Consider the following 26353-nt stretch of genomic DNA (forward strand, 5'->3'; position numbering starts at 1 on the left):
CACAAACAGTGTTACAGACTAGGTCCCCACAAGGATGGTAGCACGTGTTCAAGTCCCCACAAGGATGGTGCTGTGCGCATGATTAAATAACAATATATTTGCAAATTTGAAGCAGGATCCTGTATCATGAATTTTTTCTTAACATTTTTCTGTTATTAGTGTAGTTTAAAAACATTGGGAAAGGTTAGTCCCCACAAGGCTGGTATTCACACATAGTCCCCACAAGGATGGTAACACGTGTATGTGTGTGTGTGTGTGTGTGTGTGATGCTGTGTGTGTGTGTGTGTTGCTGTGTGTGTGTGTGTGTGTGATGCTGTGTGTGTGTGTGTGATGCTGTGTGTGTGTGATGCTGTGTGTGTGTGTGTGATGCTGTGTGTGTGTGATATGCTGTGTGTGTGTGTGATGCTGTGTGTGTGTGTGATGCTGTGTGTGTGTTGCTGTGTGTGTGTGTGTGATGCTGTGTGTCTGTGTGTGTGTGATGCTGTGTGTGTGTGTGTGTGATGCTGTGTGTGTGTTGCGGTGTGTGTGTGTGTTGCTGTGTGTGTGTGTGTGATGCTGTGTGTGTGTGTGTGTGTGATTGTGTGTGTGTGTGTGATGCTGTTTGTGTGTAGGGCTGTGTGTGTGTGGGGGTGGGCTCTGTGTGTGGCTCTGTGTGCGTGTGGCTGTGTGTGTGTGTGGGGGTGTGGGTGCAAATGCAATAGGTCTCGCATTTGCAAAAGATTAAGCTATTGGCATTGTAAATGACCATGCCATTTATTTATCTGTTTTCAAAACTAACACATAAATAAACAATTTGTCATTTAAAGTGCCAATAGCTCTAACTTTGTCAAAGGCAAAACCGTTGCATTGTACTTGGTATCGAATCCAACAGCGGCCATGATGCTATGGAAAGAAAGGACAAAGCATATTGACCCACTGTTGACACTATGGAAAGAATGGAGGAAGTATCAAAAAAAGACAGGTGGAGCATAAGAACCGAGCTAGGGGATGCTCATCCATGAAAAAGGAGACTGCTGTTCTTTCCATGCCCTCAGAAAGTTCTCTTTAGGCCACAGCCCCCTAGATTTGAAATGGCTTGCTACCTAACATTTTCAGAACAAAGAAAGGGGTGTGGCAGTTATTTTGATAAGGAGAAAAGATAATGGGCCAGAAGGTGTGTGTGTGGGGGGGCTCTGTGTGGGTGTGTGTGGGGGGCTTTGTGTGGCTGTGTGTGGGGGGGCTCTGTGTGGGTGTGTGTGTGGGGGGGGGGTTTGTGTGTGTTGGGGGGGCTCTCTGTGGGTGTTGGTGTGTGTCATTTGCAAGAGATAAAGCTAGTGGCATTGACAATGCCATTTATTTATGTTAAAAAAAAACATAAATAAAAATAATGTCAAGAGCAATGCCAATCGCTCTAACTTTAACAAAGGCAAAACCATTGCATTGTAAATGCTTGTTAGAACTGCCAGTGCTGAGCACTGGCAGGACCCGGCACCCTTAAGGCCCTGCCCCTAATTATCACACAATGCAGACAAAATGCACCTCGCTTCAGGGAGGGTTCTTTGTGTTCAGTACACAAAGCACGTCCCATAGCATCTACTGAACAGCAACAGAAGAGCTGCCCACGGTAAACACTAGATACAGATCGGCCAAATGCTCAATTTTAACCCACCCGTCCACGTGGAAAATTAGCTGACACTCTTGTAAATGCAATACAATAGGTTTCGCATTTACAAAACTTTTAGCTATTGGCATTTTTTTGCCATTGTATGCGCTTATCCTCCTGTCTCTTCTTGCGTGCATGTTACACACCACAACCACACACTCAACACACACAACCACAAGCGCACACACACAACCACATGCAACCACACACACAACCATACACACAACCACACACACACACAACCACACACACACACAACCACACACACACACACACAACCACACTGTGGAAAAAGGTAGGGCCGATGACCTTTTTCAGAGTTGCCCGGCGCTAACCGCCTGAAATACCACTCAAGTTACCAAACAAAGAGGCAGGCGCTGGAGACTGGAAGGCAGGAAACAGAAGTTTTATTCCGACGGAGCAGAACACGTCAACTCAGACAACAGGGTATCTTCTCGAGGTGCTCTAACCGCATCTCTGAGGCCTGGCCTCTTATACACAGGTTTATGATCTTTATTACAGTTTATTGCATGTGGCACATTCTTGCAAATACTTTGAAGTACGGAAAGGCATCCTCGGAATCCCCGCTTCAAGCCCGTTCCCACACACATTTACAGTAGAAGTCCCCACCCCGGTCACAACAGGTGACGATTGTTACGCAGCTGGGCATTCCGCCGATTCCTGGAATGCATGTGGTCGATCGGATCTCATGGGGTGGGGGCTTTGATCAACTCGTAGATCCTTTGATGGGAGAAGCTTCCTACTGTATGGGGGCAATAAACAGCATCCGCAGGGCCAGGTGGCGGCCTGGGAACGAGCAGGGCAATCGGGCACAGAGGAAAGGGAGGTTTTATCAAAGGACCCGGGATCATGAAAGGAATAGAGGGAGGTGTTGAGCTGGGAACAGGATGGGGTTCCGAGGCAGGGTTGCGCTGAAGAGGGGTTTATGGCCCAAGCATGTGAGAGCGGGGGCTGTCAGCACGCGGGGGATGCCTGCGAGGTCAGGAGAGAGAGAGAGAGAGACGCGCTGGCTATCGGCGATGGGCAGAGAGGCCATGGCATTTAAAATGGCTGCCGCTTACGCGCACGAATGGGCCCAAAAAGGGGGCAAGATGGCGCCGATAATGTTGACACTGCAAACTAGATTTTAACAGTCCTCCCTTGTCAACATTTCTAGCCAGCTTGTCTAATCGATGTCTATCTGCATCAGATTCCTAACCTCGACATCATACAGTGCTCTCATGCGTTCTTTTTCAAAGTCCACAGTCTTAGGGCAGATACAATTCGCACATAGTGAACGGAGAGGCGGCAGGCATTGAATTCCTAAGCAGAACCCACATATTACAACCACAGGAATCAGGATAATAGAAATCAGTCTCCAGCCCCGGTTCTTAACAGTACTCCAGAACCATCCACCAAGCGACCATTCTTCTTGCTCCTGGTGAACTTCTGAGGAGAGTCTGTGGAGATGTTCGATGGCTTTGTACACTGAGGGTGAATTGTCCGGTATATATGTACAGCAGCTGGACCCAATAATGCGGCATGCTCCACCACGATCCGCTAGAACCACATCTAGAACAAGGCGGTTCTGGAGAGCCACCAGGCGGACCGCTTGAAGCTCGGCTGTATTGTTTGCAAGGATGCCAGCTGTGATGTTCATTGTTGTCTCGACTGCCTGAGTCAAATGTCGGATGGCACGACTGTTCGCCATCGGGCCCCAGAGTGGAACAAGTCCCTTCATTGCATCGAGGAACTGTGCTCCTATGAAGTCGGCTTGTTCAATGTCCTTGGCTCGTTTTTGTCTATGGTGATTCGCTGGAGCCACATAGGTCGGAGGAAGGATGAAGGAGATGAAACAGGTGCCCCCCCAGCCTTTGGGGAGCCAGGTGTAGGCCTTTCAAAGTACATGTTTGGAGAGGAGACAAAAGAGGGTGGATCGGTGGAGTCCAAAGTTCTGGTGATGCGGCAGGCACTGTGGCCCACCAGCTGTGTCCCAAGCCCTTCTATGCACATAAGGCCTGTGACGTTGATGACGGATAGGGCCACAGGCGGGGTGGCAGCTGTTCGTTTCCGGAGGTAGGAGAAGGTGGGTCTGGTCGGATTGTTAAACACCTGCATTTCGATTCGTTCTTTGACAGGGATGTCCATGTGGATAGAGTCGTTGGAGGTCTGTGGGCAGAAGTGTATCTTCGTTTTGTTTCGCCAGACCTCATGAAAGAAATGCGTCATAGTTTTGCTGGAGGTGGCATTATCCCTATAGCTCTCTTGCAAGAGGATCAGCCAAGCAAGGCAGGCGCCGTGAACTGAGAAGGGTGAAGGGATGAAGGGTATTGAATGTCCAGTGGCGTGGGGTAGCAACCCACAGATCCAGCAGTTGGTGGCAAGATTGCGTTGGTGCAGCAGTTGCACGAAGGAGTTGTTCCAAAACTCCTTTCGCCTTTCTCTGAGTTGGGGTGAAAGAGAAATCAGATAATGTTCCTTCATGGTGGTAGGCTGTGCAGTGGTCAGAAATGTCTCATGAGCGGGTGCGCTTTCTTCCACAATCCAGAGGGTGGTCATGAGGAGGAGGCAAAAGAAGATCGCAATAAAAGTGCAATTGTCTTTGAACTGTGGATTTTGTCAGTCTTTGGGTTTTTGTAGTGAATCTTCGGATGTCCGGTTGCTTCCATCATCTTCTTATCGGGCGCTTCCATCATCTTCTTATCGGGCGCTTCCATCATCTTCAATGGAGCTCGGTGGCGGGCAGAACCAAAAACCTCGTCTGGCTTTCTCTCCTGACAGCCTTTTGTAGTGTTAGGCCACCGATCTGAGAATTATGACTTAGTCAACGGTCTGCTTAGCCGAAACTCCCTCCTTTCGTCGCAGGTTATACCCTTCTCTGGATGGCACAGTGGGGTCAGGAATCTTTGCTAGTTCGAGTGTCTCTGTGTCCGGATAGCAGTTCAGTGATGGTCGGTCTTTGTTCAGGAGCTCTTCCTGGGTGGTCACGCCTTCGGTCGTCGTCAGAGTCGAGGAGATCCGTTTACAGTGGTGCGCATGTACCCAGTTGCGCTTTCCCTCCACTCGAAGAGCTGTTCGGGTGGTGAGGAGGACTTGCCAGGGGCCCGTCCACCGGGGTTCCAGACTCTTGGCACGCTGGAAGTTTCTTATAAGGACATAGTCCCCGGGTTGCAGGTTGTGTCCGGGACCCCTGGAAGCGTCAGGGATGGCATGCAGCACCTGTTGGTGAATAACAGACAGGGTTTCAGTCAATTTATACAAGTAATCAGACATTAGGACGTCCGGGACGTCATGAATGGAAGTTGGTTTTGGTGCAGACCAGACGCTCATGGGTCGGCCGAAAACAACCTCGTAAGGTGTCAAGTGGTGTTTGGTGGGGGTGGAACGCATCGATAGCAATGCCAGTGGGAGAGCGTCTGGCCATTTCAGTCCTGTGGTAGCCACTATCTTAGCTAGTTTTAGTTTTAGTGTGGCATTGTGTCGCTCAACAAGTCCAGCAGACTGGGGGTGGAAGACTGCGTGGAACTTCTGTTTTACACCCAGCCCCTTCAAGATGAGCTGGATAACTTCGGCTACGAAGTGGGGGCCATTGTCGCTCCATAAAATTCGGCAAAGGCCGTAGCGAGGGAAGAATTCCTTTAATGGTACCTTTGCAGTGGCCATAGCAGTGTTGTCGCGGGTTGGATAGGCTTCCACCCATTTGCTAAATGCACACACCACAACAAGTACGTATTTCAGGCCTTGGCATCTTTCTAGCTGGATGTAGTCCATCTGCAGGACTTCAAATGGGTGATTGGGAACCCCAAACCCTCCCCGGGGTACTACAGTTCCTTTCCCAGGGTTATGTTGCAAACATATCAAGCATTGTTGGACCAGACGTTTGGCAGAGTCTGTGATTTTGACGTTGTGCCAAACTCTGGAGACAAGTTCGATCATGGGGGCTGATCCTATGTGTGTAGGGGAGTGTGCCATAGTCAATATGGGAATCCGGTATGAGTCAGGTAGCAACCATTAGTTCGTGTCTTTTGTTCGCCAGCAGCCTTCTTCGTCTTTCAGTCCCACCCGTGCCCATTCAGTCAATTCGTGTTGTGAGCTAGCCATTTGAATGTCCCTAATAGTGTCCCTAGCGTCTGTCCATTTCTCTGCTTGTGACCTGGTCACGTACATGCGTGTCGTCGCCCTATTCTCAGCTGTTGTTCGGGCAGTGATGTCGGCTAGTGCATTTCCCTGTCCAATAATGTCTGTCACTTTCTTGTGTGCCTGGCATTTGATGACTGCAAGTCGTTTGGGGAGGAGGACGGCTTCGATCAGGGCGGAGACTAGATCTCCGTGTAAGATGGGGGTGCCGTGTGAGGTCAAGAATCCCCTCTCCTTCCAAAGGAGCCCAAAATGGTGAACCACCCCGAAGGCATACTGGCTGTCGGTGTAAATCTTTGCTGTGGTTCCTGCTGCTAGGATGCATGCTCGTGTCAGGGCAATTAGTTCTGCTGCCTGGGCAGATCTTTGTGTGATGCGGGCTGTCTCTACTACAGTTCGGGCTGTGGTGGTGCCATCCACCCACAGCTCTCCATCAGGGTCAGGAAAAGTCGTGTCTCTGAGGTCAACCCTACTCCTAGTCTGTTCGTCCGTGAGGGTCACACAGTCATGTACAGGGGACACATTGGGATCGTTCTCCGGTAGGGGCAGCAAAGTTGCCGGGTTCAGTGTGGTGCATCTTTTCAGGGTGATGTGGGGTGCAAGCAGAGTCAGTTCGTATCCAGTCAGTCGTGCACTCGTCAGGTGTTGCGTCTTAGTTTGGTTCAGGAGGGTGTCAACTGCATGGGGTACTAACACCGTGAGGGAATTCGAGAGCACGATCCCCTCACTTTGTCGAATAGAGATAGCAGCGGCAGCTACAGCTCGAAGGCAGGCAGGCAAGGCTCTGGCTACGGGGTCAAGAGTGGCAGAGAAGTAAGCGCATGGCCGTTGCTTTGGGCCAATGGACTGGGTCAAGACAGATAAAGCACATCCCTCCCTTTCGTGAGTGTAGAGGGAGAAGGGCTTCGTGTAATCGGGGGTTCCTAGGACAGGGGCCGAACAAAGGGCATCTCGTAGTTCTATGAAAGAGGATTGGCATTCAGGGGTCCAAGGGAGTGGGAAAGGGACATCTTTAGCTAGCAGAGAAAGCAGCGGTTTCACAATGAGGCTGACGTTTGGCAACCACTGCCGACAGAAGGAGGTGAGGCCTAGTAGGGAGCGGACTTGCTTCTGAGTCTTAAGGACAGGGGTCTCTAGAATGGTTTGGATCCGGTCGGGGGTAAGTTTCCTTCCGTCTTTGGACAAGAGGTGGCCTAAGTAAGTGACCTGGGGTTGGCAGAATTGCAGCTTCTTTTTGGAGACCTTGTGGCCATTTTCCGCAAGGACGTGCAGGAGTTGAATGGTGGCTGTGACTGCAAGTGGAGTGGTATCGGCCGCCAAAAGGATGTCATCGACGTATTGTATCAATACCACTCCATCGGGTAACTGGACTTCGTCTCTTGAGGGCCTGACTGTAGATGCTGGGGCTTTCTGTGTAGCCTTGGGGTGCTCGACAGAATCTATATGAGCGGGCTTTTAGGGTGAAGCCAAAGAGGTATCGGCTGTCTGGATGGATGGGGATAGAGAAGAAAGCATTTTTGAGGTCAATGACAGTGAAGGTGGTGGCAGTATAAGGAATCAAAGTCAGGATAGTGGTGATGTCTGAGACCACGGGGTACTGGGGTACAACTACTTTGTTGATCTCTCGAAGGTCGATGATGAAGCGGTACGCTTTCTCATCTCCCTCTCCTTGTTTCTTTATGATGGGTAAGATAGGGCTGTTGCAAACATTGCTAACTACTTCCTCTACCACTCCTGCGTCTATCAGTGACTGAATAATCTTTACCAATGCCTTCTCGCCCTCGGGCGATATCCGGTATTGTGGGAGTTTCGGGAGTATTGCGTCCGGTCGAACAGTGATGTGCACTGGGTCAATCATCATGTGTCCTACGTCCGAATCTGTCTTGGCCCACAGATACGGAGGCAGAGTGTCAAGTAGGGACGAGTCAGTGTCAGTGATGGAAAACATGCGTTGGGAAGGGCAATGTCTGAGCAGAGTTGGGTTGTCGTACAGAAAAACTCAAACTCCGTCTTGTGAACATCTAATAGTAGCTCGTAAATGTTTCAGTAAGTCAAGTCCCATAATGGCGTCAGGAGTATTGGAGGAAAGCAAAAACGTCGTGTCAGTGGTGTTGTTCTCTAAGTCGAAGGAGATCGGTGTGGACAAAGGGTTAGTGGAGGGCGTTCCATCGAAACCTATCGATGTTACAAGCGAGCCAGACAAGGGTGCCCTTGGAATCAGTCGTTTAGATAACGCACTACGTGTCGCGCCAGTGTCTACCAGAAATGGAGACTTCGTACCTAGGACCTTAGCGGTGGCATAAGGACCTTGCTGGTCAACATAGAGCTCGACTGGATCCCTCCCTTGCCCTAGGCAGTCCTATGCGAAGTCGCGGGCATCGTCGCAGTCAGACTGCTGGTACTGGTTTTGTCGGGGACGGTCAAATGTATTCGGTCTGTTTGATCTATCGTTATTCATGTCATTCGTGGACCCCCGTTACTGTCCTCTATTTCTCGGTCCACCTGCTACGTCTTTGGGGTCCCTATTTCTGTTCATCTCCAACAGGACCGGACACTGGGATTTCCAATGGCCGAATCCCTTGCAGAATGCACACTGGTCCTCGCTAATGTCTCTACGTCCAACATGGGGTGTCGGGGTACGGTCTTTAGGGGGTGCGTTCCTAGGGACATTTGTCTGGTAGTTCCCTTTGTATTGCTCTCGTCCTATAGTCGCCACTTGCAACTGCGCAATCATCACCCTTTCCTTTAAGTCTTTCTTCTTTTTCTCTTTCACTCTATCGTTTTCGTTTTTCTGGTGCTCGTAATATTGGGCCATCTGGAGGATAGCTGCGGGTTTGGAGGCTGCCCAACTACTCTCGCTGGCCTGTAGTTTCTGAGAGACTTCCTGCGACAAACCTTTTACATAATTCTGGACAAACAGATGGTGTCCGGTTGCAGTGGTCATGTCCTGGCCGCTGTAATCGGAGAACACCGTTTCAAACCAGGAGAAGTATTCCGATACGACTTCCTGGGGTTTCTGACGACAGGCCGTTACTATCGACCAGTCCACTTTCTTTTCTGGGATCAGGGTTTTCAGTTTCTGTACAATTTTGTCTGGGAGTTCTAAAATGGATTTCAAAGGCTTCTGTCCAGGTTCTAGTTGCCTATCTATGCCATCGAGTTGTGACCAGGTATGTCCAAACAGCTCAAGGTGGTCGACTTTCCGGATTTGCTTCCACACATCAGCTGGCAGACATAACCCGAAAAACTAGTCGATGTCGGCCAGGGTCATAATCGTTGAACCTAGGGCTGTACCTAATTCAGTGTAGAAGGCAGTGGGGTTTTTACGTAAATCGGGCAGAGATTTCCGGAACGTCAGAATATCTTGCCGATCCCATGGCTGGTAGACCCAGTTGTACACTACCCTCCCTCTTGCATCTTGGTGGTTGACGTCGTCGTGTGTTCCCAGACCTCGTGGGAGAACCCAGTAGGGGGCAGCCTCTCTTATTGGCATCATGGTGCTAGCTTGCGCAGTTCGTGGTTCGGTCACTACGGGTGTCGTAGGTTTAGCTTCCGATTCTTGTTCAGTGAGGTGGCGGAAAACCTCAAGCGTACGCATAAGGAGGTCCGTCACGTCACACTCGCCCTCATCCCCGATATCGACCTTTCTATACAGAGTCGTTAGGCTCTCGGGACCTTTGTCTCGATATCGGTCCTCATACGCATTCAGGGCATGATAACACAATCGTATGGCAAAGTGCCGTCTGTGGCTCCCAGCATATGAGTTGAACATATCCGTGATGTGCTCCTCACTCTCCTTTCTTTCTACCAGTGTCCTCACTATCTTGTCGATCCCTGCTCGCTCATCTTTGCTTAGCCTGTTCATTCTTGTGGAATCTGTCTTTCGGGCCTCTGTGTCATCTAACTCTGTCGCTCGTGCTGTATCTAGTACAAGGGGTTCGGCCGGCGCGGAGGCCATGGGGACCGAAGCTCTGGTACTACTCTCGCCTGTGCTTGGGGGTAGTGGGTGCTGTGCTAAAGGTTGGGAAGGGGCATATGGAGGGGGCATGTAGATGATCGGAGGACCTAACAAAAGATCATCGTTGGCTCGCTGTTTCGAGGGTAATTCAGGGTAGAGCGTAGAGGGTGTTCTAACCGGACACTGACTTGATGTCGCTAACTCTTGTTTCTGTTTGGCTTCTTCTCTCTCCTTAATCTCTTCTTCTAATTTCCTAGCAGCTAGGTGGGCTGCCTTTCGCAGCTCTTTCTCCAACCTAGTTTCATTTCTCTTTTTACGTTGTTCTGTTTCTTTGTGCCACATGCCGAGACTATGAAGCATAGTGGGCGTTGTCTTGTGGTTCCCAAGGGCTGCTTCTAGCGTGCTTATTTTATCCTCATCGAAGGATCCTATCAGTGGCCACTGACTTTTCTGATCCTTCTTCGTATATTTATGCCACAGCTTGCTATAGGCTATGGCGATCAATCCATGCTTCATAAACATGTCCTTATTAGGGGTGCCTTCCAGTGGAGCCGGATGGTTCATCTCTAATAAGCGGTCCGGGCTAAACAGGCTACCAATCAGTGGGGAGAAGATAGGCATGACGGATTACAACGGGGACAAAAGTCTGCACTGCCTATCTTATCACTACGTGCAAAGACTAGACAGAATATTTCTATTCTTCGTTATTTGCAGGCAGTGAATACCTCAAAAGAACCAATATCGAACAGTCAATGTTCGGACAATCAAACAATCAATGGGGAGAATAAGTAGGCACGACGGATTACAACGGGGACAAAAGTCTGCGTTACCTACCCTTTCACTACCTGCAAAGAGAGAACCTGTTCTTCCCTGTTTGCAGACAGAGAATCTCCAGAAAACAATCCGCGAACAACAGTTCGGGCCAAACAATCAATCAGTGGGGGAGGAAGATAGGCACGACGGATTACAACGGGGACAAAAGTCTGCGTTACCTATCCTTCACTACCTGCAAAGAGAGAACCTGTTCTTCTCCGTTTGCAGACAGCGAATCTCCAAAAAGAACCAACAATTCAAAGAGTAATACTAGTATTTTCCAAACAATCAAACAATCATTTCGCAATTTGTCATGTTACACGACCTTACCCGGACCGCATGGACAGTTTCTTGTCTTCCGAATCCAGCGCCCGATCGTCCTCTAGTCTTCGTGACCGTCGCAGCACTCCTGATGGTTCCCAGTCAGGACCGTAGATCACTCGAGAGAGGTCTGTTCGGAACCAGTGAAGTTCGGATGATCGGCTGTCAGACGAGGGTCTATCAGACAGGAGCTCTCCCGATCATTGCAGTCGTTCACTCTGTCGTCAGGACCTCTCCCACTGGATCCACGAGTCACTGATGAGCCCCACGTTTGGGACGCCAATTGTGGAAAAAGGGGGCAAGATGGCGCCGATAATGTTGACACTGCAAACTAGATTTTAACAACACACACACAACCACACACACATACAACCACACACACACACACAACCACACACGCACAACCACACACGCACAACCACACACACACAAAACCACACCGTCAGTGCACACTTTCACCAGGCACAGACACCATCAGTCGTCAGTGCACACTTTCATCTGGCACAAACACCACCTGCCCTTAGTGCACGCTTTTACCGGGCACAAACACCTCCAGCCGTCAGTGCACGCTTCCTCCAGGCACACAACCGGACGTCAGTGCACGCTTTCACCAGGCACACACACACACCACCACCCGTCAGTGCACGCTTTCACCAGGCACACACTCACCACCAGCCGTCAGTGCAAGCTTTCACCAGGCACACACACACCACCAGCCGTCAGTGCACACTTTTCCGGAGGCACACACACCACCAGCCGGTAGTGCACACTTTCAGCAGGCACACACACCACCAGCCGGCAGTGCACGCTTCCACCAGGCACACACACCACCAGCCGGCAGTGCACGCTTCCACCAGGCACACACACCACCAGCCATCAGTTCACAATTTCTACAGGCAAACACACCACAAGCAATCAGTGCACACATCAATTGTTAGTTACAACAAGGGGTGGTGAGGGACAGAGTCTCTGAATTAAGCAGAAAGCTCTCACCCAGTCAAGAGATCAGGGCTAGATCCAACACCGTTTTTTAGCTCACTGCACCATCCCAGTTTCAGAACCTGGCTGTATGCAAATTAGTCTGTTCCTGTCCCAGTGCATGATTGGAACAGGGCAAACCAAACTACAAAAGCCAATTCTTACACTGGGAAGGAAACAAGCTCCCGGGGACCGGTTTCTGGCTTTACAGCCGTCTTCGGCCCGGTTTGCTTGAATCCTGATGGTGCAATGAGCAAGGGTCTCACATCTGAGAATACCCTTCCACGCTTAGGGTGGACAAAAATATTTACAACAAGGGGTGGTGAGGGACAGAGTCTCTGAATTAAGCAGAAAGCTCTCACCCAGTCAAGAGATCAGGGCTAGATCCAACACCGTTTTTTAGCTCACTGCACCATCCCAGTTTCAGAACCTGGCTGTATGCAAATTAGTCTGTTCCTGTCCCAGTGCATGATGGGAACAGGGCAAACCCAACTACAAAAGCCAATTCTTACACTGGGAAGGAAACAAGCTCCCGGGGACCGGTTTCTGGCATTACAGCCGTCTTCGGCCCGGTTTGCTTGAATCCTGATGGTGCAATGAGCAAGGGTCTCACATCTGAGAATACCCTTCCACGCTTAGGGTGGACAAAAATATTTACAACAAGGGGTGGTGAGGGACAGAGTCTCTGAATTAAGCAGAAAGCTCTCACCCAGTCAAGAGATCAGGGCTAGATCCAACACCGTTTTTTAGCTCACTGCACCATCCCAGTTTCAGAACCTGGCTGTATGCAAATTAGTCTGTTCCTGTCCCAGTGCATGATGGGAACAGGGCAAACCAAACTACAAAAGCCAATTCTTACACTGGGAAGGAAACAAGCTCCCGGGGACCGGTTTCTGGCATTACAGCCGTCTTCGGCCCGGTTTGCTTGAATCCTGATGGTGCAATGAGCAAGGGTCTCACATCTGAGAATACCCTTCCACGCTTAGGGTGGACAAAAATATTTACAACAAGGGGTGGTGAGGGACAGAGTCTCTGAATTAAGCAGAAAGCTCTCACCCAGTCAAGAGATCAGGGCTAGATCCAACACCGTTTTTTAGCTCACTGCACCATCCCAGTTTCAGAACCTGGCTGTATGCAAATTATTCTGTTCCTGTCCCAGTGCATGATGGGAACAGGGCAAACCAAACTACAAAAGCCAATTCTTACACTGGGAAGGAAACAAGCTCCCGGGGACCGGTTTCTGGCGTTACAGCCGTCTTCGCCCGGTTTGCTTGAATCCTGATGGTGCAATGAGCAAGGGTCTCACATCTGAGAATACCCTTCCACGCTTAGGGTGGACAAAAATATTTACAACAAGGGGTGGTGAGGGACAGAGTCTCTGAATTAAGCAGAAAGCTCTCACCCAGTAGAGAGATCAGGGCTAGATCCAACACCGTTTTTTAGCTCACTGCACCATGCCAGTTTCAGAACCTGGCTGTATGCAAATTAGTCTGTTCCTGTCCCAGTGCATGATGGGAACAGGGCAACCCAAACTACAAAAGCCAATTCTTACACTGGGAAGGAAACAAGCTCCCGGGGACCGGTTTCTGGCATTACAGCCGTCTTCGGCCCGGTTTGCTTGAATCCTGATGGTGCAATGAGCAAGGGTCTCACATCTGAGAATACCCTTCCACGCTTAGGGTAGACAAAAATATTTACAACAAGGGGTGGTGAGGGACAGAGTCTCTGAATTAACCACTTGGATGCTAGGCATTTTCCCGCTGTGTGCTGGAAAATGCCATTTTAGTGGCACCATGACGAGCTCAGCTCGTCATCAGCACACGACCCCCGTGGGTGATGACGAGCTGAGCTCGTCATCAGCATCGAAGGGGTTAAGCAGAAAGCTCTCACCCAGTCAAGAGATCAGGGCTAGATCCAACACCGTTTTTTAGCTCACTGCACCATCCCAGTTTCAGAACCTGGCTGTATGCAAATTAGTCTGTTCCTGTCCCAGTGCATGATGGGAACAGGGCAAACCAAACTACAAAAGCCAATTCTTACACTGGGAAGGAAACAAGCTCCCGGGGACCGGTTTCTGGCATTACAGCCGTCTTCGGCCCGGTTTGCTTGAATCCTGATGGTGCAATGAGCAAGGGTCTCACATCTGAGAAAACCCTTCCACGCTTAGGGTGGACAAAAATATATACAACAAGGGGTGGTGAGGGACAGAGTCTCTGAATTAAGCAGAAAGCTCTCACCCAGTCAAGAGATCAGGGCTAGATCCAACACCGTTTTTTAGCTCACTGCACCATCCCAGTTTCAGAACCTGGCTGTATGCAAATTAGTCTGTTCCTGTCCCAGTGCATGATGGGAACAGGGCAAACCAAACTACAAAAGCCAATTCTTACACTGGGAAGGAAACAAGCTCCCGGGGACCGGTTTCTGGCATTACAGGCGTCTTCGGCCCGGTTTGCTTGAATCCTGATGGTGCAATGAGCAAAGGTCTCACATCTGAGAATCCCCTTCCACGCTTGGTGTGGAAAAAAATATTTACAACAAGGGGTGGTGAGGGACAGAGTCTCTGAATTAAGCAAAAAGCTCTCACCCAGTCAAGAGATCAGGGCTAGATCCAACACCGTTTTTTAGCTCACTGCACCATCCCAGTTTCAGAACCTGGCTGTATGCAAATTAGTCTGTTCCTGTCCCAGTGCATGATGGGAACAGGGCAAACCAAACTACAAAAGCCAATTCTTACACTGGGAAGGAAACAAGCTCCCGGGGACCGGTTTCTGGCATTACAGCCTTCTTCGGCCCGGTTTGCTTGAATCCTGATGGTGCAATGAGCAAGGGTCTCACATCTGAGAATACCCTTCCACGCTTAGGGTGGACAAAAATATTTACAACAAGGGGTGGTGAGGGACAGAGTCTCTGAAGTAGGTGTGGCAGGGTATACTCAGACATGAGTCCCTTTCTCACTGCTCCATCAGGATTCAAGCAAGCCGGGCCGAAGACGGCTGAAATGCCAGAAACCGGTCCCCGGTAGCTTGTCTCCTTTCTGGTAAAGAATTGGCTTGGTAGTTTAGTCTGCCCTGTTCCCATGATGCACTGGGCCAGGGACAGACTGATTTGCATATAGCCAGGTTCTGAGCTGGGATGGGGCAGTGAGATAAATAACGGTGATGGATCAAGCCCTGATCTTTGGACTGGGTAAGAGTGGTCTGCTCAATTCAGACACTCTGTTCATCACCACCCCCTTTTGTAAATCGATTTTGGCCACTATAGGTGTGGCAGGGTATACTCAGACATGAGTCCCTTTCTCACTGCTCCATCAGGATTCAAGCAAGCCGGGCCGAAGACGGCTGAAATGCCAGAAACCGGTCCCCGGTAGCTTGTCTCCTTTCTGGTAAAGAATTGGCTTGGTAGTTTAGTCTGCCCTGTTCCCATGATGCACTGGGCCAGGGACAGACTGATTTGCATATAGCCAGGTTCTGAGCTGGGATGGGGCAGTGAGATAAATAACGGTGATGGATCAAGCCCTGATCTTTGGACTGGGTAAGAGTGGTCTGCTCAATTCAGACACTCTGTTCATCACCACCCCCTTTTGTAAATCGATTTTGGCCACTATAGGTGTGGCAGGGTATACTCAGACATGAGTCCCTTTCTCACTGCTCCATCAGGATTCAAGCAAGCCGGGCCGAAGACGGCTGAAATGCCAGAAACCGGTCCCCGGTAGCTTGTCTCCTTTCTGGTAAAGAATTGGCTTGGTAGTTTAGTCTGCCCTGTTCCCATGATGCACTGGGCTAGGGACAGATTGATTTGCATATAGCCAGGTTCTGAGCTGGGATGGGGCAGTGAGATAAATAACGGTGATGGATCAAGCCCTGATCTTTGGACTGGGTAAGAGTGGTCTGCTCAATTCAGACACTCTGTTCATCACCACCCCCTTTTGTAAATCGATTTTGGCCACTATAGGTGTGGCAGGGTATACTCAGACATGAGTCCCTTTCTCACTGCTCCATCAGGATTCAAGCAAGCCGGGCCGAAGACGGCTGAAATGCCAGAAACCGGTCCCCGGTAGCTTGTCTCCTTTCTGGTAAAGAATTGGCTTGGTAGTTTAGTCTGCCCTGTTCCCATGATGCACTGGGCCAGGGACAGACTGATTTGCATATAGCCAGGTTCTGAGCTGGGATGGGGCAGTGAGATAAATAACGGTGATGGATCAAGCCCTGATCTTTGGACTGGGTAAGAGTGGTCTGCTCAATTCAGACACTCTGTTCATCACCACCCCCTTTTGTAAATCGATTTTGGCCACTATAGGTGTGGCAGGGTATACTCAGACATGAGTCCCTTTCTCACTGCTCCATCAGGATTCAAGCAAGCCGGGCCGAAGACGGCTGAAATGCCAGAAACCGGTCCCCGGTAGCTTGTCTCCTTTCTGGTAAAGAATTGGCTTGGTAGTTTAGTCTGCCCTGTTCCCATGATGCACTGGGCCAGGGACAGACTGATTTGCATATAGCCAGGTTCTGAGCTGGGATGGGGCAGTGAGATAAATAACGGTGATGGATCAAGCCCTGATCTTTGGACTGGGTAAGAGTGGTCTGCTCAATTCAGACACTCTGTTCATCACCACCCCCTTTTGTAAATCGATTTTGCCCACTATAGGTGTGGCAGGGTATACTCAGACATGAGTCCCTTTCTCACTGCTCCATCAGGATTCAAGCAAGCCGGGCCGAAGACGGCTGAAATGCCAGAAACCGGTCCCCGGTAGCTTGTCTCCTTTCTGGTAAAGAATTGGCTTGGTAGTTTAGTCTGCCCTGTTCCCATGATGCACTGGGCCAGGGACAGACTGATTTGCATATAGCCAGGTTCTGAGCTGGGATGGGGCAGTGAGATAAATAGCGGTGATGGATCAAGCCCTGATCTTTGGACTGGGTAAGAGTGGTCTGCTCAATTCAGACACTCTGTTCATCACCACCCCCTTTTGTAAATCGATTTTGGCCACTATAGGTGTGGCAGGGTATACTCAGACATGAGTCCCTTTCTCACTGCTCCATCAGGATTCAAGCAAGCCGGGCCGAAGACGGCTGAAATGCCAGAAACCGGTCCCCGGTAGCTTGTCTCCTTTCTGGTAAAGAATTGGCTTGGTAGTTTAGTCTGCCCTGTTCCCATGATGCACTGGGCCAGGGACAGACTGATTTGCATATAGCCAGGTTCTGAGCTGGGATGGGGCAGTGAGATAAATAGCGGTGATGGATCAAGCCCTGATCTTTGGACTGGGTAAGAGTGGTCTGCTCAATTCAGACACTCTGTTCATCACCACCCCCTTTTGTAAATCGATTTTGGCCACTATAGGTGTGGCAGGGTATACTCAGACATGAGTCCCTTTCTCACTGCTCCATCAGGATTCAAGCAAGACGGGCCGAAGACGGCTGAAATGCCAGAAACCGGTCCCCGGTAGCTTGTCTCCTTTCTGGTAAAGAATTGGCTTGGTAGTTTAGTCTGCCCTGTTCCCATGATGCACTGGGCCAGGGACAGACTGATTTGCATATAGCCAGGTTCTGAGCTTGGATGGGGCAGTGAGATAAATAACGGTGATGGATCAAGCCCTGATCTTTGGACTGGGTAAGAGTGGTCTACTCAATTCAGACACTCTGTTCATCACCACCCCCTTTTGTTAATCGATTTTGGCCACTATAGGTGTGGCAGGGTATACTCAGACATGAGTCCCTTTCTCACTGCTCCATCAGGATTCAAGCAAGCCGGGCCGAAGACGGCTGAAATGCCAGAAACCGGTCCCCAGTAGCTTGTCTCCTTTCTGGTAAAGAATTGGCTTGGTAGTTTAGTCTGCCCTGTTCCCATGATGCACTGGGCCAGGGACAGACTGATTTGCATATAGCCAGGTTCTGAGCTGGGATGGGGCAGTGAGATAAATAACGGTGATGGATCAAGCCCTGATCTTTGGACTGGGTAAGAGTGGTCTGCTCAATTCAGACACTCTGTTCATCACCACCCCCTTTTGTAAATCGATTTTGGCCACTATAGGTGTGGCAGGGTATACTCAGACATGAGTCCCTTTCTCACTGCTCCATCAGGATTCAAGCAAGCCGGGCCGAAGACGGCTGAAATGCCAGAAACCGGTCCCCGGTAGCTTGTCTCCTTTCTGGTAAAGAATTGGCTTGGTAGTTTAGTCTGCCCTGTTCCCATGATGCACTGGGCCAGGGACAGACTGATTTGCATATAGCCAGGTTCTGAGCTGGGATGGGGCAGTGAGATAAATAACGGTGATGGATCAAGCCCTGATCTTTGGACTGGGTAAGAGTGGTCTGCTCAATTCAGACACTCTGTTCATCACCACCCCCTTTTGTAAATCGATTTTGGCCACTATAGGTGTGGCAGGGTATACTCAGACATGAGTCCCTTTCTCACTGCTCCATCAGGATTCAAGCAAGCCGGGCCGAAGACGGCTGAAATGCCAGAAACCGGTCCCCGGTAGCTTGTCTCCTTTCTGGTAAAGAATTGGCTTGGTAGTTTAGTCTGCCCTGTTCCCATGATGCACTGGGCCAGGGACAGACTGATTTGCATATAGCCAGGTTCTGAGCTGGGATGGGGCAGTGAGATAAATAGCGGTGATGGATCAAGCCCTGATCTTTGGACTGGGTAAGAGTGGTCTGCTCAATTCAGACACTCTGTTCATCACCACCCCCTTTTGTAAATCGATTTTGGCCACTATAGGTGTGGCAGGGTATACTCAGACATGAGTCCCTTTCTCACTGCTCCATCAGGATTCAAGCAAGCCGGGCCGAAGACGGCTGAAATGCCAGAAACCGGTCCCCGGTAGCTTGTCTCCTTTCTGGTAAAGAATTGGCTTGGTAGTTTAGTCTGCCCTGTTCCCATGATGCACTGGGCCAGGGACAGACTGATTTGCATATAGCCAGGTTCTGAGCTGGGATGGGGCAGTGAGATAAATAGCGGTGATGGATCAAGCCCTGATCTTTGGACTGGGTAAGAGTGGTCTGCTCAATTCAGACACTCTGTTCATCACCACCCCCTTTTGTAAATCGATTTTTGCCACTATAGGTGTGGCAGGGTATACTCAGACATGAGTCCCTTTCTCACTGCTCCATCAGGATTCAAGCAAGCCGGGCCGAAGACGGCTGAAATGCCAGAAACCGGTCCCCGGTAGCTTGTCTCCTTTCTGGTAAAGAATTGGCTTGGTAGTTTAGTCTGCCCTGTTCCCATGATGCACTGGTCCAGGGACAGACTGATTTGCATATAGCCAGGTTCTGAGCTGGGATGGGGCAGTGAGATAAATAACGGTGATGGATCAAGCCCTGATCTTTGGACTGGGTAAGAGTGGTCTGCTCAATTCAGACACTCTGTTCATCACCACCCCTTTTTGTAAATCGATTTTGGCCACTATAGGTGTGGCAGGGTATACTCAGACATGAGTCCCTTTCTCACTGCTCCATCAGGATTCAAGCAAGACGGGCCGAAGACGGCTGAAATGCCAGAAACCGGTCCCCGGTAGCTTGTCTCCTTTCTGGTAAAGAATTGGCTTGGTAGTTTAGTCTGCCCTGTTCCCATGATGCACTGGGCCAGGGACAGTCTGATTTGCATATAGCCAGGTTCTGAGCTTGGATGGGGCAGTGAGATAAATAACGGTGATGGATCAAGCCCTGATCTTTGGACTGGGTAAGAGTGGTCTACTCAATTCAGACACTCTGTTCATCACCACCCCCTTTTGTAAATCGATTTTGGCCACTATAGGTGTGGCAGGGTATACTCAGACATGAGTCCCTTTCTCACTGCTCCATCAGGATTCAAGCAAGCCGGGCCGAAGACGGCTGAAATGCCAGAAACCGGTCCCCGGTAGCTTGTCTCCTTTCTGGTAAAGAATTGGCTTGGTAGTTTAGTCTGCCCTGTTCCCATGATGCACTGGGCCAGGGACAGACTGATTTGCATATAGCCAGGTTCTGAGCTGGGATGGGGCAGTGAGATAAATAACGGTGATGGATCAAGCCCTGATCTTTGGACTGGGTAAGAGTGGTCTGCTCAATTCAGACACTCTGTTCATCACCACCCCCTTTTGTAAATCGATTTTGGCCACTATAGGTGTGGCAGGGTATACTCAGACATGAGTCCCTTTCTCACTGCTCCATCAGGATTCAAGCAAGCCGGGCCGAAGACGGCTGAAATGCCAGAAACCGGTCCCCGGTAGCTTGTCTCCTTTCTGGTAAAGAATTGGCTTGGTAGTTTAGTCTGCCCTGTTCCCATGATGCACTGGGCCAGGGACAGACTGATTTGCATATAGCCAGGTTCTGAGCTGGGATGGGGCAGTGAGATAAATAACGGTGATGGATCAAGCCCTGATCTTTGGACTGGGTAAGAGTGGTCTGCTCAATTCAGACACTCTGTTCATCACCACCCCCTTTTGTAAATCGATTTTGGCCACTATAGGTGTGGCAGGGTATACTCAGACATGAGTCCCTTTCTCACTGCTCCATCAGGATTCAAGCAAGCCGGGCCGAAGACGGCTGAAATGCCAGAAACCGGTCCCCGGTAGCTTGTCTCCTTTCTGGTAAAGAATTGGCTTGGTAGTTTAGTCTGCCCTGTTCCCATGATGCACTGGGCCAGGGACAGACTGATTTGCATATAGCCAGGTTCTGAGCTGGGATGGGGCAGTGAGATAAATAACGGTGATGGATCAAGCCCTGATCTTTGGACTGGGTAAGAGTGGTCTGCTCAATTCAGACACTCTGTTCATCACCAACCCCTTTTGTAAATCACATCAATTGTTAAGCATCCACAATTAAATATTGTAGCAATCGCAGTATGGCACACTTTACTTTTAAACATATTCACCTAAAGCGAAGCATGCCACCATTGCTACGAAAATAAACACTCATTTTTTTGGCCTACAATTTATAGACTTTTGTTGCAATTGGTGTTGCAATATTTATCAATGCCCTTAGCTCAAAGTTAATTAATGCGAGACCTATTGCATTGCAAATGCTTGTTTATTAGTTATATTGTACTGACACCCGAGGTATGCTTTTCTTAATCTCTATATTTTCAGACGCACTGGCCTCTAAAACTAACTTGGCTCCTGTTACATAGTTTTGATCAACGATTGATCTCTTGTCAGGCTAAACAAGTGCCTCACAACAACCCTGCGAACTTCCTCATAGAGTGTCTTCGTTGAAATGAAAAGCTTTGTAAAAATTGTTTTACAGTATGGTCATATTTTAAAAAGGTTGTTAGTGAGCTTTCATTTCAGTTTTCCATTAGTTTCAATAAATCTTTAGGCCTTCTCATTGTTCAAAATGTTGTAATTTCTGATATTTAGCTCTTTCAGTGCACTTTGTTGCATGCCTTTAATGGCAAGAATGTGTCCCTCTAAAGAGTCACTCATTTGTCAGCTGAATGTCACTCATACGTACATAAGCAATCTGAAAACTTGGCAGCTGTGGGCATGAAAGGGGCGCATCCTCCTAAATGGGAGTCGTAGTGGTCTGTATCAATAGTGTTCAACCGCAATTGTAGCAAACCATTGGTCAGTTACTGACACCTCAAAAAGTGGTAGCTGGTTTTCAAAGTGGAAGGAGTCCCTGGGCGGCCATCCCCCTGTGTGAGTCGTTTCCAAAGACTATGGGGAGGAGCAATCGATGGGGCAGGGGCTAATGCCCTCTCCTCCCAATACATTTCCAAACTGAGAACATAGTCTGTGTTTTTTATAGCAGCACATGTTCCTTTAACCCCTTAGCTGCGGCGGCTATTCCGCCGCAGCGCTGAGGTGGAGGCGGGGCCGCGCGGCGCTCCCGTACTAATGACGGAACCGCTCCGTCACGGCCCTCGGGTGGGCTGTGCTTGTGACAGAACGGTTCCGTCACAGACCCGCCCGTTCTTTAGAACGTCAGCGCAGGCGCGGCGAGCGGGCCGTGACGGAACTGTTCCATCACCAGTACAGCCCACCCGAGGCTTGTGACGGAACGGTTCCGTCACGAGCACACAAAGGGTTAAGGAGCATGGGCTCCCTAAACAGAAAGTGTTCCCTGTTTGGAATCCAAGCACAGGAATAGTTTGCTGCTGTTCCTTGCAGGCCTGGATCCCTGTGGTCGTAGCTAGACACAGGGGTTCGAAATAGCGAACTGCATAATTAAAATTCATTCGACAGGTCCTTGTGAACTGTCTTGGTTCCTCAGCGCCATCGTTATATTGGCGGGAAAGTCTCTGAGCTAGTCAGCTGGGAAGAAACGTCAGCCGAACATTCACCATTCACATCGTAACATAAAGCAGTTGTCAGTATAAAGCACAGCATCTTACTCTCCATGTTCGCTAAATCAGATGCCTTGTAGATGTTAAATGCTGAGCAGGGAAAGTCCGTTTTGTGAAATTGCTTTGAAAGTGTGCCTGGCATGTTGAAATGCAGCCTCACCATAACAGAGGGGGATGAAATGTGCTCCTTTCAGATTCTGTCGGCTGCCTTTCTCATGCAGCTGCTTTGTGCCCTTTCTGCGAGACTGTGCGCTGCAAGTGCTCCAGATAATTGCTGTCTGATACAGCAGCAAGAGGTGACTGTTGTCTGATGTCTATCTGCAGGCCTTTGAGATCACGTTGCCTGCTGGAGGAGGCAAGGGCTCGAACAAGAGAATCACCTACACGAACCCCTACCCGTCCAAGAAGGCCTACTCTCTGTTCACCAACCGGCCGGACCTGCTGCAGTTCAAGGAGGACCGCTTCGAGGTAACTGAGAGAAGTACCTGTCACTGAGAAGTTCTGTTCTTTTGCAGTATCTTGGAGCACCAAAGGACTACTTGGGTCTGTGTGGCAAATGTGTGGCAAAATGTATGCTTGAGCTAAAAACAAGTCTTCAATTGCCTATAAAATATCAAATAATTATGTTGCATACCTATGCAGAGCGGTTTTAAGGCATAGGCAAAATGTGCTCTGGCCCAGGACCTCAGCCTTTCAGGGGGGCCCCCATATACGGCCAGAGCTGTTCTGCACAGAGTCTTGCCCGGGAGACCTTTAATAATTCGATAACTAATTGTTTTAAATGCCGTTTTCCTTTAATTTATTTTTAATTCGAGTGATGTGAGTCTATGAAGACCTACTGCAGAGAAATGTTCTGTTTGTTTCATGCAACATCCGTAATCAAGTTTATGTCAAATCGAAACAGAACCTCACATATTAGAAATGGGAGGGTATCACAGAGATTACTTGCAGTAATATTAGTGAGCTGCTGCTGTGTTACAATATTGAAAACACGTCATTATCCCTCTAATATTAGATGTACAATATTTACAGTTTGGGTGAGGGTGTCTGTGCACCATTAGTGACCTGGCCAAAAAGGGCATGAAAGAAATGAAATTGGATCATAAATTCAAAGCTGTTCTGAACAGAAACCCCCAAAATACGTTTGGTACAGGGCCCCAAAAATCCATGATGTCCCTGTGCGTATGGCCTGTTAAAGACGGTTCCACACTGTTCTTGATTGTGTAGAACAGGCACCACGCCTAAACATTTTTTTTAGAAAGTGCAATATGCATTAGATCTCTTTAGGTCAAGAGCAACGAACGATTAATAGTGTGGCTCTGAAACCATGAGGTGAATTATAATTACCATGACAGCTTAATTGGATAATTAAACAGACACATACTTGTAAATTGTATTCGTTTTACTACCTGAAGTCAATGAAGAAGGCCTAAAAGTTGAGCCAAAACACAATGTAAAGTGTTACAGAGCGCACAAGGCACTTCAGAAACAGCAAAAGAAAGGATGGGGCCTATTCTTTTTGGCTTACAAAACAAGTAGAAGCATGTTTCATACTGAAGTTGGATTTTAACGCTCACATGTATGTGGATTTTTCTGTGTTCCAGCCATTCGGCAGTTAAGCGGTATGTTTAAACAGCTCTTTTTGACCAAAAGCATTACTCGTTGTATACATATTCTGAAATACTTTATAAGTAATACGCTTTGAATGTAGATTTATATAAGGTATAGATACAGCCATATTTCCATAGATAACACAAAATAATATACATTTGCAACATTTCTAAAATGGGTGCCTATCGAAATGAGTACAACTTGTCCCTTTCAAATAGTTCCACTGTGCGAATGTCACCGATCTTTCACTAACATACAAATCAACCATTGGCAATGTCAATACGGCTGTCTTATGAATGCACTGTCAAGCCAGACTTAAAAATCTATGTACCGTAATGACTGCCCTCCTCCCAAACTGTGCTGCTGCCAGAGAAAAAAAGCCACAAGTTATCTAAATCACTATAATAGCATAACAATTGCATGTGTATGCACCCTGAAAGTTCAAGCTCAGGCAGCTGGATAAATGCAAAAAATGATCACTGCTGTGTGGCGCGCAAGCACTGTTTTCTGTGGAAGCACACAACTTCTGGGAAATCAAAACATGTACTCCTGGAGCCCCACAATGTGGGCGGAGCCAAATCCCCTCTCCTGGTGATTCTCAATTAATTGTCTGAGGACACCAGCACTGTCAAGCCAGGTCAAAAAAATCACTGCTTGGCATGCTTATACCCTCCAACAACACCCTGAGCTCATTCCTCCCCCTCTTAAACCGAAACTGTATCTCCACTTTCTGAGCGCAAAGTAATGGCACTTAATTGGTTTCTGGTGCTCCGCACCGGCACTTAATTGCCAACAACACACATATGACGGTCTGCCACATGGTGGCGCTGCTCATCTAATTTAGAGACGAGCCGAACAACGGTTGTTTACGAATACATTATTCATAAAAAATACTAATACTTACTTCTCCAGCCATTCCTTTAGTTTGGGGACTTACAGGCGAAAGTGTTGTTTTGGTACCATCATTGACAGCGATGAAATGGGTGGAGCAAGCTGCAGTGACCTCCCGGCCAGGGCCTGGCATTTGTTATTTTACAAATTAAGCACTGCCAGAGCTGCACTGACAGTAACTCGGTGTGAGCTTCTTGTCCGCACGGCCTCCATTACCTGTCAGTGTGGGGTTCACAGGGACGCACATTGACATCAAAGACCGCGGTCAGAGAAAAACCCATATTCCTCGTCAAATAGTAGGCCCAGCCTTTCACTGCTCTGACGCCAGAGCAGTCAATAACTGGGTTCGATTCCCAGTGATCTCAATAAAGGCACAGGAGCAGTTCTGAACAATAATTTCAGTCTACCAAATCACTTACACTGACCAATTCCACTTGAAAGTAGAACGGCTTAAAAACATTCATTTCAGCAGGCGGTTAAGTCAATATACTGCGGCTTCACAGTATGTGCACTTTAATGCGGAGCTCGGTTGACTGTCACAAACGCTCTGCGTTTTGAAAGTGATTAACCGGAGTTTATTTGATGGAAACGAACGTGCAAAACCACCGATCTGTGATCTACACATTGTATTTCTGCCGTCTCTGGGATTGGTCTAGGGATTTGTTTTTTTCTCACTTAGACTACACCGAAACAGGTATGAAACAATGATTTTTTGATGCTGTATGTCCTTGCTCAGCAGTGTTTGTTTTAATGTGTTCCCAGATTGGCGGAGGGGAGACGTACACAATAGGTTTGCGGTTTGCACCAAGCCAGAGCACCGGAATGGAGGAAATTCTTATTTACATCAATGACGAGGAGGACAAAAACGAAGAAACATTCTGCGTGAAGGTCGTCTATGCATAAAAAGCGACGAAAGACGACACAAGCACTCTGGCTGTCGAACAGTTGCCAGTACAGCCAAAACTCCGCTTACTTTACCATACATTGAATGCTATACTATATCTCCTTCACATTTCACTCTGTTATTGATTTTTTTTAACGAAACACCTTTTAGACTCGATTTTTTGGATCCTTCTTTATCCATTCTGAAGTGAAAAGAAATACGTTTTTTTTTTAATTGTAAATTGCCCTTTTGGCGTATTGCATCTTTATTATTTTGTGAAAGATTGTGGCCTCCTGTTTTCATTTATTCATTTGTGCAATTTGACCTCAACTTGTTTTTTTTAAACAAATTGTATGTCTGTATTAATAATGTAAATGATCACATATGTATATTTATATTTTTATAAAGTTTGTATAGATATTTTAAAGTCGTCTGTGATTTTTTACTAATTGTTTAGAAATTTGAGTTTTATACGTTTTTATTCATTTGATCATTGTTTAATTACACTTTGGTCAGAACCTTTAGCCGGGAAACAATGCTTTAAAAAAATTAATTAAAAGAGAGTGGAATGAGTAAATTGTTAGAAAATGTTTCACTTCAGGATTTTTTACTGGAAAGAAAACCTTGTTTTGCAGCCCTTTTTTTGCTCACATTTGCTTACCTGCACCCAACGAGAACTCGATATATAAAAAAAAACATCATATTCTGACAATTTCAGATTGTCAAATGGTTGACATAGGATTAGAACCTGTAGGTGGTGGCATGGTGGGCAATAAAATAATTGACCGGAAGTCTGCCGTTATTTACCAGTCGCTGAGATTAATTCAAACGTTCCATCCATCGTATTCTTATTTTCCTTAATCAA

At 48.3% G+C, this 26353-nt stretch overlaps 1 protein-coding gene across 1 annotated transcript in view; it reads left to right on the forward strand.

Annotated features, from left to right (window-relative positions):
* NPHP4 (nephrocystin 4) overlaps positions 1 to 25911 on the forward strand; it is a 1007060-nt gene extending 981149 nt beyond the window's left edge. Inside the window, exons 29-30 of the mRNA XM_086921734.1 lie at positions 22428 to 22571; positions 25368 to 25911. Coding sequence (XP_086777860.1) covers positions 22428 to 22571; positions 25368 to 25508 — 285 coding nt within the window. The 3' untranslated portion in view covers positions 25509 to 25911. The remainder of the gene's footprint in view (positions 1 to 22427; positions 22572 to 25367) is intronic.
* Positions 25912 to 26353: the final 442 nt, after the last annotated feature.

This window comes from Lissotriton vulgaris, chromosome 5 (assembly GCF_964263255.1).
Source record: "Lissotriton vulgaris chromosome 5, aLisVul1.2, whole genome shotgun sequence".
NCBI classification, from domain to species: domain Eukaryota; kingdom Metazoa; phylum Chordata; class Amphibia; order Caudata; family Salamandridae; genus Lissotriton; species Lissotriton vulgaris.